The sequence below is a fragment of the Dinoponera quadriceps genome, unplaced genomic scaffold (assembly GCF_001313825.1).
Source record: "Dinoponera quadriceps isolate SergipeBrazil2010 unplaced genomic scaffold, ASM131382v1 scaffold2976, whole genome shotgun sequence".
In the NCBI taxonomy this organism is placed as follows: domain Eukaryota; kingdom Metazoa; phylum Arthropoda; class Insecta; order Hymenoptera; family Formicidae; genus Dinoponera; species Dinoponera quadriceps.
The window spans coordinates 1-14,103 of NW_014556974.1; the positions used below are offsets into that span (position 1 = coordinate 1).

At 32.5% G+C, this 14,103-nt stretch overlaps 2 protein-coding genes across 2 annotated transcripts; one reads left to right on the top strand and one right to left on the bottom strand.

Annotated features, from left to right (window-relative positions):
* Positions 1-3: 3 nt before the first annotated feature.
* LOC106748516 lies at positions 4-697 on the bottom strand (the record flags this gene model as incomplete). Its single annotated transcript, XM_014627114.1, has 2 exons — positions 212-697; positions 4-108 (listed from the first exon to the last, which is right to left on the bottom strand). Coding segments are annotated over exons 1-2 (513 nt in total), but the record flags the coding sequence as incomplete, so codon positions are not given.
* Positions 698-5,395: 4,698 nt separating this feature from the next.
* Positions 5,396-9,425, top strand: LOC106748519 (actin-related protein 1). The gene is made up of 8 exons (XM_014627122.1): positions 5,396-5,563; positions 5,657-5,898; positions 6,301-6,365; positions 6,784-7,110; positions 7,284-7,593; positions 7,766-7,939; positions 8,042-8,104; positions 8,222-9,425. Exons 2-8 carry the CDS (start codon positions 5,851-5,853, stop codon positions 8,363-8,365), a joined length of 1,131 nt encoding a protein of 376 aa, XP_014482608.1. The 5' UTR covers positions 5,396-5,563; positions 5,657-5,850; the 3' UTR covers positions 8,366-9,425.
* Positions 9,426-14,103: the final 4,678 nt, after the last annotated feature.

Below are 14,103 nucleotides of genomic sequence, written 5' to 3' on the forward strand. Positions count from 1 at the left end.
TTCTAGCTTTACAATTGCATCACTTAATAATCCTATCCGGCTATGTAATTTAACTTGAGTTTCACCAAGCTTCCTAGTTTTCAGTTCTAATTCTTTATAATATTCACACTATGGGAAATATTTTATACATTTATTCTTACAAACTGGATTCACTTTTAAGTTAATTATGTAAGTTAATTTAGTAAGTTAATTATGATATGTTAAGAATTACCTTCTTGTTATAATCAAGTTGTATTATTTGTAATTTTTTGTGTAACATATCTATCTTGCTTTTAAATAATTCAATAATAGCTTTATTTCCTAAACTGTTGTACTGTTTTGATGAATTCTCAGTATCCGCAATATTTCCTATATTTAAGATCTCAGAAGCCTCGAGTGAAGATGATTTTCTCGACTTTTTGTCTTGTGTATTTAATGTTTTGTCTCTTGGATAAGTTGTCTTTACATCTATCATCGTAAAACTATGTAATTGTTTTGCATCATTGAACAATTCATTACTGATACTAGTACTGGTACTAGTATGTACAATAGAATTAATTTCCTTCATTATGTCATGTGTTTTCAATTCTCGATTCAATCTGTGAAATTTTCTTTCCTTTGCTAGTAAATCATCAGACATTCTTCTATATGAAAATATTGTTCAGCCAATTAACGTATATATTTATATTTTCAGTAAAAGTAAATAATAATGACATTGATATTTACAATTTTAGATTTTTAAATTTCCGTCCTGAAAATAAAAAGAAAAATAGTTTCATTTTTAATTAAATTAATTTCACCCCTACAAATCAGGTTACAATATTTAATGTTCTAGTATAATTATATGAAACAATACTACTTACTACGAAGATTTTACAATAATGCCAAGTGCTCGTGAGAGGAACGTTTGAAGTTGTTTTACCAACAATGAGGTAAAATAAACCAAAGATCTGTTCTTTATAATTGAACCGATTGCACTGGGGAGAGTCCTTCAAGGGTGCATTTCACATAATGATCGCAACGCCCAAATTGCCCTTCACGTCATTCCACTTAACGCTCGCGGCGTTTACTGCATACTGTTGTAACTAGTTTTATAACTAGCTTACTAATGGCTTCCCATAAAACGCGGTAGCGCTTACCGCGCGGCGGAACGTGATAGCCAATCAATGTGCCGTTTTTCCACGAGAATTAAAAGTTTATTGACTGCTGCGTCGCTTCTTGCCACGCGACAAGCATTTCCTATGGGCAGAAGCCATAATGTCCGTATCAGAATATGGATTGGTGATTGAGTTGAATCTAACCAATCAGTGTAAAGTTACTAAACTCGAGTTTAGTAAAATTTAGTGAATTCTATACTAATTGATCAAATTTCAATTCAATTTCAATCTTCAATTCATAGTCTGATACGGGCTTTAAAGAAGTTCGCGAATCTACTGCGAATAGGCTTGCGTTCGAGAATCTGAAAATTGTGTGTACATCCTACTAATACACACTAGCCGTTAAGAAAGTCACTCAGTTGTTGTTCAGTATATATTCGTACATATCTATGTACGCGTCGTTCGGAAAGACCTCCGAGAGACCTTCGTGTCTCATCTAAATCACCCGACGAAAAAACAGAGTTGCGTTCGGGAATCCCAGTCGTGGTGTATTTTCGTAATTTCGAAGAAAGAAAGTAACGGGGATGGGGTGGTGTGCCGTGTGCCTGCTCGTGTGTCAAGTGTTTCCGAAGGGGTTCCAAAAGTGTGTGATTTAAAGTACAATTTTATGGTAGTGTCGAACGTCGAGCGTCAAGCGTCGGAGCCAATCAGCGGACAAAAGTCAAACATCGACCCAATCAGCAGACAATTCATTGTAAACCTTTTATAAATAACAAGAAAGCTCTTACCAATTTTTTTTATGTGAGATATTTTTTTAAAATTTGCTGAAGTGTAGCAAAATTAATTAATTTTGAAAAATTAAATTTTTGTAGAACATAATTTTTATTCTTAGCAACATTTTCTTTTTTTATAGTCCTGTTCAAAGGTACAATAATTTTGCTTAATAAAATTTACTTCAGAATTTCTTTTATATATTTGTAATATTAAATTGTCATTCTCACTTGGCGACTATATTTTCGGATGTCATTATTTTTATAGGAAATATCTCAAAAAGGTCTTGTCAATAACTTTTATATTACGCGGGACATAGTATGACAGATTAGTAATTGAAATCAGTAATTAGAAGCAGCTTTTCCTCTTTTTCTTTTTTTTGGAAAAGACAGATCTTTAGCATACATACACATTAATAAATTAAGACGCATGACCCCAGAAAAGGGGGACCCCCGGGAGGGGAAGAGGGACAAGTCGAGCCCCGAATATGACTCGAAATATCTCCAGAAAAAAAATGTTTATAATCATATAAAAATTATTTATATATATATTCAAATAGCCATGCTAACAGATTTCGAACAGAGCCTGCAACAAATTTTTGATAGCAGAAAGACCATAAATCCAATACAGGTTTGATTCTTTCACATTATGTTGCCAAACTGCTGTCAGAAATGTGACAGAGCCCATTGACAAGCAATGCGAGCAAATTGGCGGCAAAAACCGAGCAGAGCTTGTAACAATCTGACGGCAAATTGGTGGCAATGCCAAACATATCTTACTGCGGGTAGATTGGCGGCAGGCTTTGTCATCAAATCACGAGCTGAATGCGGACACAGATGGTAATGGTTTTGGTATAGGATTCTGATCAAATTTGCTGCTAATCTGTACGCAGCCTGCGATTAATTTGCTCACTGGATATATATGTAGTTTATGTATGAATTTGAAATGAATTTGAATCTTTATATTGGTACATAATATGTAATTATATATAATCGACTAATATTTATAATTAATAATAATATAATTATATATACTATTTGTACACTCGAAATAAAAATACTATTGAGTGAAAAATGGAAAAAATGTTTCGATCCAATTAAGTGTTTATTTATTTTAGACAGCCATAAGATAAGACATATATAATTATATATGGTTATTTATAAACACATATGTAAAGCAAAATATTCATATATAACAATTTTTTTCCGGGTCATAAGTTTCCTCCTATTTCGCGGATATTGGTTCAATTATTTATCCTTTATACCGTATGTACCTATATTACACGCCAATTTTCGACGCTCCAGAGATATTCTTATGTCGATGGAAAATATTTGCTCGTTTTTTGTCAAAGAAAAAAAAACGACTGGCAATGATGCGTACAATCGATAGTTTTACACATGTTATTTTATATTCCCAATGTATCTCAATCATGAAAAAAAAAAAAATAAAGAAGAAACTGCCTAATTTTCATAATTTTGTACAACAGAATTTGTAAATAAAATGTCAAATTTATAATCTTATATTATGGCGGATGATACACCATGTGGAAATATTCTGGACCAATTAATGAATTACGGTAAATGGTTTGTGGTTATTTATATTGAATAACCGATACTGCACAAATTTCGCACGACTTCGAGACAAATTTAGTCGAATGACAGCTACATATCTTAATAATAACTCAATGATAGCAATGTATCCTTTTTTTCTTATGGAAATAACAATTAAAATTATTGTGAAAACATAATTATTTGTATAGTAAATTCAGGATTAGAATGGGGTATGAGACAATTTCAAACAGCGTGTCCTCCCAATATGGAAAAACTAAAGAAAAAATGCGTCAAGTCAAAATTCGAAGAAAAGACTGAAGAAGATGTTAATATTGGTCTACCATATACCACCGAGAAGAAGCGGTCGTATAACGTGGTCGAAATAGTATCTTGTTGTTATATAAAAATGCAGGTACAAATAAAAAAAATCAGGTATATATCACTGATATGTATATGTGTGAGTGTTAGATAAATTACGTTATAATTACGGGTCTATTTACTACAGGATCCTTATGTTCTACCATGTTGTAAAGAACCACCAGAAAAGCAAAAATTGCCCCCATGTTCCTCTATTGTATCCAAAAGCCATCGGTTGCAACCGAAGCGAAAATCTAGCTGTTTCTGCGACCTTTGTAAAAAAAGAGGATATTAACAACCATAAGTGCTGTTATGATAAACACTATTACAACACATATACACTGCCAACAATGTAGCCAAGAACCACATATAAAAGTATTAATTTTTACACAAAATATATTTAAAAAAATTTATTCATCTATTATTTAATTGGTTTTGTACAATTAAATATATACCTGTTCTTTTCTCCCCTTTTCCACTTTTTCTCCATTTCTCTTTAATTCTTTTTCTCCTGGCACTTACTTTTCCTATTCATTCGTTTCAAATATTTTCTGCTACATTAGGAAGAGAAAAAGTTTTGATAATTTTACTCCAAATTGCAATTATTTTTAGCGTCAATATTTATTGTTTTAATAAAAAAGTAGTAATAGTAGCAATATCAATATATATCAGAATAATTGTCACGTACGTACCTATTTGTCTCAACGCACTCTACTTTTACTAAAATTACAATATCATGCAAATTAGAGACTTGTTTTTCTCGAATTACTAGATCTAATCTGATTACTGCCGAGATAGCAAACGGAATCCAATTAGTCTAGGGAATTTTTGGAAATGAAATGATTGAACACCACTGCTCAGTCGGATTGGAAATCCATTGACTTGTCGTAAACATCCTTAAGTCTGTATTAGACTATGGATTGAAGATTCAGATTGAATTGAGATTTAACCAATTAGTGTAGAATTCACTAAATGTCACTAAACTTGAGTCAAGTGAATTTTACTCTAATTAGCCTAATTCCAATCCAATCCTAATCTTAATCCGTAGTTTGAGAATATGACCAACTTAAGCATCCGATTAACTCTAACCTTAATCCTGATTCTAACTGAATCGACGGAAATGACCTTGATTTGACATTTGCTAATTAGCACTAAATTGATTTGAGTGCGATTGGTTAATTCATTTGGTTGAGTTTATCAGTTAAGGTTAGGTTAATTGAATGCTTGGTGCGCAAGTCGATCGGGCTGCCTGCCTCAGACGGTCTTAAATATTTAATGGCTTCTGCCCACAGGATGTGGCAACGTTTGTCGTGTGGTGGACTTCTCTTGGTAGCCAATAAACTTCTAGTTCTTATCGAAAAACGGCACGTTGATTGGCTACCGCGTGAACTTCCGTCGTGCGGCAAGCGTTATCACGTCTTGTGGGCAGAAACCATAAGATTCAATTATTAAATATCGGCTATTGAGGATGTGCGCCATACGACGAGAATGTGTATCGTTCGACAAGAATTTGCATGAGTATGTCGATCGGCAGTTGGATAGAGAATTTCCAAAGTCCCTAAACTATTTTCTCTAGATGTGGACTATAGGGTGCGTTCCATTTAACGTTTGCAATGATCACGACCATTATTCTATTCTTACTTTTCTCGGATGTTAAACAAAGACAGAACGATGCTCGCATTCGTTGTGAGCGTTAAGTGGGACCTGCTCATACTCAATGAACGAATATCGTTTTTTTTCAAATATCGATGATTTTGCCCATCCCTACTATTATTACTACTAGTCGTCATCACTGCTGCTACGCCTAGTGTACGTAAAGGGCATTAAAAAGGAGCACTTTATAATATTGATATCAGTGCCGTCTGGTAATGATGGGAAGAATTACTCTCTCTCTTTCTCTAGCCTCATGAAGGCCATTTGAGCTTACTGCTGTCCTGTCTGTCCTTACGTAGATTTGTCAATGATTCCCTGCCGTTGACATCTCTTTCGAAAATAGTTAGTATCTACTACTGACTACGTTGAAGCTCGTAGGGAATCATTACGGTGAATTTTCGGTTATAGAATAGAAAGATCGCGTGTCATTTCTATTTTATATTATGGAGCCGTACGACGTGATCGTCAATCAACCGGTAGTTATTGACAACGTAAGTAATATACTCCTGTCGAAGTAGTGTCCTTTCACACCCATAAAGCTGATGCAGCTACGAGGCAGCAACCTTGCGTTGCATGATTTATTGCCTTTGCAAAGTTGGTCTTTAAGTCGAATTCAATAATAGTGTGATACTGTGTAATCGTATTGTGTGATCAGAGTTAAAAAGAGAAATTATTGATACTTTTTTTTTCTTTTCATATTTTTTTATATTAGTATAGTGGATCATATCAGTGGATTATATTTTTGAGGAGTATCTTTGAGAGTTTATCGATATTCTAATCCGACAGTCTAATCCATCGATTTGATCGCGATGGATATGTAAATTTTTCTTTCTGGTTTCTTCTAAAATCGATAGAATTTTACACTTCTAAACAGTGTTTTGCTCTGTTGTCAGGGATCTGGCGTAATCAAGGCAGGATTTGCAGGTGGCCAGATACCAAAATGCAGATTTCCAAATTAGTCAGTATCTATGAAAACAACAACAATTTACCAATTAACATTAGTAATATCCATTTTTTTTTTAAAGTTGCATCGTTATCATATTAGATGATTGACAGATGATACATATTTTAATATAATATCAAATGCTATATATTCCACTTGAACATAATTAAATGATTATTCTTGATTTATTATTATATATTTTGTTTTTTCTCTTTATGAGACATATAGATAACTATGTGTGTGCATGTGGAAGTTGTAATCAAATAAAATATTTAAATCAATTCTGTCTTAATGAAAATCAATCACTTGTAAAGAAATTTTAGTATAAATATATAATTTATATATAATAAATAAATATAATTTGTGAATTTTAGTATATGTTAGTTGGTCACTGTGTAATGTATAAAATTTAATATATATAATTTCTACTTAGTATTGGAAGGCCAAAACATGTACGTGTTATGGCTGGTGCTTTGGAGGGTGATCTGTTTGTGGGTCCAATAGCAGAGGAACATCGCGGCCTTCTGTCTATTCGATATCCGATGGAGCATGGCATAGTAACAGATTGGAACGATATGGAACATATTTGGTCTTACGTATATAGTAAAGATCAATTAGCTACATTCAGTGAAGAACATCCAGTTTTACTCACAGAAGCACCTTTAAATCCTAGAAAAAATCGTGAGAAGGCTGCAGAAATATTTTTTGAAACTTTTAACGTCCCAGCTCTATTTGTATCCATGCAGGCTGTACTTAGTTTGTGAGTAATTTTTCACAATAAAAGCAAGCAATGTCTTCAAGTTTTTATTTTCAATACTAGATTTAGAAACTAATTTTAGTTTCCTAGTGAAAGAGCAAACGCATATATGACAATTATATTTATTATTCATAAATATATATATTTATAAAAATATATACATATACATATAATAGGTACGCAACTGGCAGAACCACAGGAGTAGTTCTAGATGCTGGTGATGGTGTTACACATGCTGTACCGATTTATGAAGGTTTCGCTATGCCACACAGTATAATGCGAGTCGATATAGCAGGTCGTGATGTTACAAGGCATCTTAGGCTACTTTTACGGAAGGAAGGTATTAATTTCAAGACTACGGCAGAATTTGAAATTGTACGAATGATCAAAGAGCGAGCATGTTATCTTGCCAGCAACCCGCAGAAAGAAGAAACTATAGAAACTGAAAAGTTTCAATATATATTGCCCGATGGCAGTCACTTGGAGGTAAATAAAACAATTTGAGCTTTGGCGAATAATTGATGATAAAGATGTAGTTTACGTATATATAGTAAATAAAAAAAAGATATTTTCGTGGAATAGAGAATAAATCATCTTTATATATATTTAACATATTTCTTTTCTAATGTATCAAATATATGTATATTTATATTTGCAGATTGGTCCAGCACGATTTAGAGCACCTGAAGTACTCTTTAGACCAGATCTGATAGGTGAAGAGTGCGAAGGCCTTCATGAAGTATTAACATATTCCATTCAGAAGTCCGACTTAGATTTAAGAAAAGTTCTATTTCAAAATATTGTTCTGTCTGGAGGATCAACATTATTTCGTGTAAGTGGACAAATACATACACATACATGTATATGTATATATTTGTATTTATACTTCATAGAAACAAAAAAATAACATTCTCTCATCTATTCTTTATTACAGGGATTTGGTGATAGATTATTGTCGGAAATTCGTAGGATGTCGCCGAAAGACATTAAAATAAGGGTAAGAAAAATATTAAAAAAGTAAAAACCCATAAATATATAAATTTAGAAGATAGAAGAAAAAGCAGGATATATATATATATATATAGAATTACATATATATTGTGTATGATGACAGATATCAGCGCCTCAGGAACGATTGTACAGTACCTGGATCGGTGGTTCCATTTTGGCTTCTTTAGATACTTTTAAGAAGATGTGGGTCAGTAAAAGAGAGTTTGATGAGGATGGTGTACGGGCTATCCATCGTAAAACATTTTGAATTATTCATTTAGAGCAGCAGCTTTTGAGAAAAGCATGTCGTTATGTCAAGTAATTTTATTATTATTATAATAAGAAAATGATGATGATGATACATTCGGCACTATAATAGACTATATAACAATATATATACCACAGCAGACATATTCTTAACTGTTTTGGATGGTAACTCTTATATGATTTATGTATTATCTTAAAGCAGGCCTGCAGATAGGGGCAGTTTGTACTTTTCCCAGCTTGAAGGATCGGCCGACTGCTGCAATCCCCCCGCGACCCCCATTCCCTTTCATTTCATCATAACATCTGCTGCTACAGTTTCTCTTTATGGCATAAAACGCGTAAGAGAGACGCTCAATTTCAGAGATGGTATTCTAGCTAGAAATCGTATGGGGATTATTATTTAGCGAATGTTACTCCGTGCACTGTTTAGAGAAATAGTATTATAATTATTATTGGAGAAGTATTGTTATTATTATTATTATTGGTAGTAAAATAATAATAATACTTTTTTAAACAGTAACAAAACAGCGTGAAGGGCAACACCGCCAAATGATCCTCGTATGATTTTTTTAGCTAATATAATTTCTGAGATCAAGCGTCTCTTACGTCTCCAAGAAGAAAAGTTTGGAAGATGTTATGAAACGAGAAGAAGCAGAAGAAGAAAAAGAATAGGGATGAGGGAGTCGATGAAATCCAACTGTGGAAAAGTGCAAACTTCTCTGCAGGCAATAGGCGGTGTCTACAAAGATCGTTATTATTCATGCATTTCTATCGATATTTAAGGAAGTATAAGTATAACGCTAAAACGGCTCAGATTTGGTAATATTACTGCTTGTTAGTTTAACGTGTAACTTTGTTTTGATAAATGTATACATAACAGTTTCGATACAGTTATTTATTAGATACCTTAAATATATTTCTGAAAATATTGCACTGGATAAAAAAAAGAAAACAAAGAAAAGGAAATAAATCATTAAAATACTTTATAAATGTAAATAATATCTTTTAGAACTAAATGTATCAACAACGGATAGATAAAATCCAGTTCCAAATTGTCACAATTCATGATGTTATTAATTTACTTGTATATTTATATATGTATAGTGTCTAATTCTGTTAGAGATTTTAGGACAGTAAACATTTTTCATTCAGTAAGAAAGAGTGCTCTATTTCATTTATACGATATGATGAAATAAGACATATGATTCCCACGTGCAACATTTTTGCAAAGCTTTTACGCGCGTGCACACACACACACACACACTGTTAAAAAAACGCGTGGACATGTCGATATTAACTATCACCCAATTCTTGTCAAGTATCCCTTAACGCATCTTTTAATTATGAGTTGTTAGCAATATTAGACGGTATACGATGCTTATATATTTATCTCTGTCTCCCAGGTAAAACATTGGAGTTATGTTAACAAAGTTATTCACTGTCTTTTCAGAGGTTATCTTTTGTTAAAATACTGCCTTATTACATGTGTCTAGTTTATAGACAGTTTTGTACTTTTTACGATATTCGCGATGCAGCTACACTCTCACGCAGCGTCTGTAACATGAAGAAGCTCAAGAAAAGTCAACATGAAAGAGCGACACTGCTGTTCAATATTAGAACTTCAATGTGTCAGTTTTTGTCGGTAAGAATGGATAACACAATAACAACTGATCAATAGCGGATAAGTTAAATTTTTGGAAGCCCGCTTAAGTATTTTCCTACACAGCAAAAACCTAAAATATCATATCAAATATTATATTAAAGATCTATAAACTAAAGAGAACTATATATTTATATATTATTTTTTTCTCTCAATTTTTTTATTTTACTTTCTTATTTCAGTTGCCGTTAGTTGTTCCAATAACAACAGTTAGTAACTACAACTACTGTAAGTCATCTGGTCTTTCAAGGTACCAACTTATGAAGCACTTAATGCATTGAACATAGTCACCTAATTTTAATCTCCAACTTATGACAAAACAAAGTAATTTAAAATCATTTAAATTGATCAAAATAGAAATTATTTCGTTACTGTTAGTTGTTCCAACTACTGTCATTTGAAACCACAATCACAATGGACCATCTGGGCTGTTATTCTGTACACGCTTATAGACAACTGTCGATAAGCGTGCACAAGTTAGCTCTGGTCTTTAAAGGACAAAATAATTATTTTGACAAAAAGCTTAAGAAACTAAAAATTTTGATTAATATTAATTAATGGAGGCTTAAAACACAATGAATATGTTATACAATCGTTGTTTAAAACTAAATTCTTTTTCAAATTAAATTATATATATAACATATTGTGCTGAAATATTTAACCTTCTATCGGCAATGTTGAATTTAGAATTTTCTGTTGACAATTCAGATCGTTCAGGGAAATACATGTTTTTACACTGTTCCGGAATGTATACAAACCCGAAAAAATTCTCGTATGTTTATAAAAGCTTTAATAATAAATTTTTACAATCGTAGAAATTAAATTACATTTTAGTTACTTTTTACTAGTTGAAATTGAATCAATGACATCGAAAAACGGGATTTCAGTTAAAAATTCATAACATTTATAACGAGATTTTACAATCTCACTTGGCAATATAGTAATATTACATATATGGGACTGTTCCAGGCAATTAAAACACAATATGATTCCATTTTTTAGTCTCCCTATACCTTCATACCTTGTGTGCATGCATCGAGTTCTTTAGGGAGAATTCACTTCTTGACAAGAAAGCAGAAAAGCAGAAGCCAATCAGCATTTGCGCTGGTAGTAAGCAGTAAATAAAGCAGAAACTGTCGACTACCAGCGCGAGTTCTGATTGCTTTCTGCTTTCTGCTTTTCTGTCCAAGTGTGAATTCTCCTTTAGAAAAAGATAGACTCTAATACTCTAAACCCTAATAACTCTAAATATCTATCTGTCTTTGATTTTCCGCCCATAAACGTTATATGGCTGTGCTTCTTTCAATATATCTGTTGGCCTGTCCTTTTAAGCTACACGGCTGAACTGAGGCAATAAAGTAGAGCGAGACAAAATATATTTATCTCACTCTAACCTATTGCACCAGTTCAGCAGTGTAGCTAAAAAGAGCAAACCATATATTTCAATGAGTGCTGTTCATAAAATATTCGCGTTGAGAAAACGTGGTCATGTAATTATAATCTGACTTTAACATCAAAAAAAGGAACTGAATTTGATTTAACTTCTAGCACCACGTAATGTGAACTACCAATTCGAATATTTAAATGTTTTATGTGTTTATATACACACATACATATACATTATGCTCTATTATTTTTTCTATATTATTCTTTTAACCACGTAATATTTATTTCGGAATGACATAATTCTCAGACAGAGAAACTACGCGCGACGGGCATTATAGTGTTCAAAATTCGACACATTATTATATCCTTTTCATGCAATTTTCACTATCCAGTAGCGATTTTAATCACGTGACTTATTTTGACACTAAAAATGAGCATCGTACGTTGACATGAACCTTACTGTTACCTTACTGTTACCTTAATCCCTTTAAGTCTCGTTGTAGACATTTTCATTACCGATGACTGGTATGGACTTCATGTAGAAATAAGTTTGAGTTGTAGCTTGGCTTCTTGCGTTGTCATAGCTATATCGTTGTTACGTAATTACTTTATATTCTACATTGTATACGTATATTGCATTTGTTGTACTCTTCTTCTCACTCGTCTCTTCTTGCCTTACTCTTCTATTTTTAGACACCAATTTTTTCCTTTCTTTCTGCCTTTCAGTTGATGATTTTTGTCTTTCGTTGTTGGTTTGCTGTGTAAAATTCGACTTGAAATTAGTGGTTGAAAAAGTGAATAAAAATTCTGTTAATAAATAAAAATTGTAATATTTTTATTTCGAGGAGCTTGGCAACATATCCCGTACTTAACAAAGTTATGCAAAACTAATTCAATTCTGTCAATTCTGAGTCAATTCTGATGCCCATTTCAGATATCGGCTTCAACTTCTCTAGTATTCAATAGAAAAAAATGTATCTTTAGAGGATTATGAAAAACCAAATTCTTCTCTTGCATATAGGATATGTTACAAAACTCATCAAAATGAAAGTGGTTTAACTTTTTATTCTCTGACCCTATGAGAACATATTGGAATTGTATATTATGGGATTAGGATTATATTGGAGAATTGATTATGATTATGCATGCTTATATAGGAGTAAAAATGTAATTTAGAAGAAAATATAGAAAAGTGCAAACATTTGGGTCTGCAACGAGATCCTCCTACAAGTCTGCAACTTTTCCTTTATTCGTGTTTTGTGATATAATATATTTCACGTGATAACGTAAACAAGAAAACGTTTTTTGTACAAACGCTTTATATAAAAATCACGTTTAGTCAAGCATGTCTCCCGGAAGCCTTACATTATGAAATTCCTCCGAAACATTAACGACGTCATCATTGTTCTTAAGAAAAAGGGGGAAAGAATACGCAGAATTAGATGGACGAACATATTGAAAAAGACAAATTCGATAATACATCGATTATTGACCATTATCGCTGCAATCTGTCCATCTCGTCGTTAATTTTACATAAAAATATCGTCGTAGTGCACTTTTCGCAATCAAGGGTCATAGTAGAAAGTGTCTCAAAATCAATCACCTTATTTTGAATAGTTGTACATATATTTAATTTCGAGATTTGTTATGCTGACTATGAAAGAAGGACGCGTGATTATTTAAAACGAATAGATGTATATTCCAAGATTCTTTTGAAGAAGAAGATATTCCCTAACTGCTTAATTTTAAGCAAACATTCCAGTTTTAATTGATCACCGTGCTCTTCGGATTTAATTGCCTTAGACATGATTCTATAGGGTTCTCTAAAAGATGAAGTTTATATTGGAAAACTAATAATGTTATAAGAATTAAAAAAAACATTGATATGTGTTAAGAAATAACCACAATATTGAATGAAATTTTTACTGGAGATGCGAATAATTTTTAGTTGAACTAATTGTAACAGCAGTTTAAAATTAGTTTGAAGTTAATCAGTTGTGTTTGAAATTAATCAGCAACATTAATGAAATGATTAATTTTAGGACACTCTGTACTTTATGTAACATACGACCCCTTACATCCGATTGATATATCTTATGCTCGAAAGCGGTTGAGCAGGCCGCTGCGAAAAATGTATTCACATGTCTTTCTATGTTACGTTAAAGTACTTTCAATTGAAGAGTCACATTTATTTCAATCATGCGTAACTCGGTATCTCCATCCCCTCTTATTTCTGGAAGTTAGAAATGTACACGATTTCGATCGCAGAAATACTAGGACTCGACTTTCCGACTAGCTTCTGTTTTCATTTTCCCGAGCAATCATAGATCTTGCATATTACATATTGAAAACGACATATCCCAATAAAACGAAGGTCTACAGCCTTCTGTTCAATTGTGTCGTTCTCGAAATTGACTTTTCCTCACTAACAAAATATTGAATACATCTCGATGGCTTCTCGAATGCCATTCGAACATGAGAAAAATGATGAGAAAAAATCATTTCGATCGAAAAGATTCATTTTTCGTGTAAATCCATGAAAGTTCCTAAGACAGTATCTTGAAATCTCACTTTTCATAAAACCTCTCGTTACTTTTTGTGTCAGAGTATATTAAAAAATAATGAATATGATGAATGATGAAAAATGAATGATCTTAGATTAAAACAAGAAAAATCCATTAAGTTTACTTTAA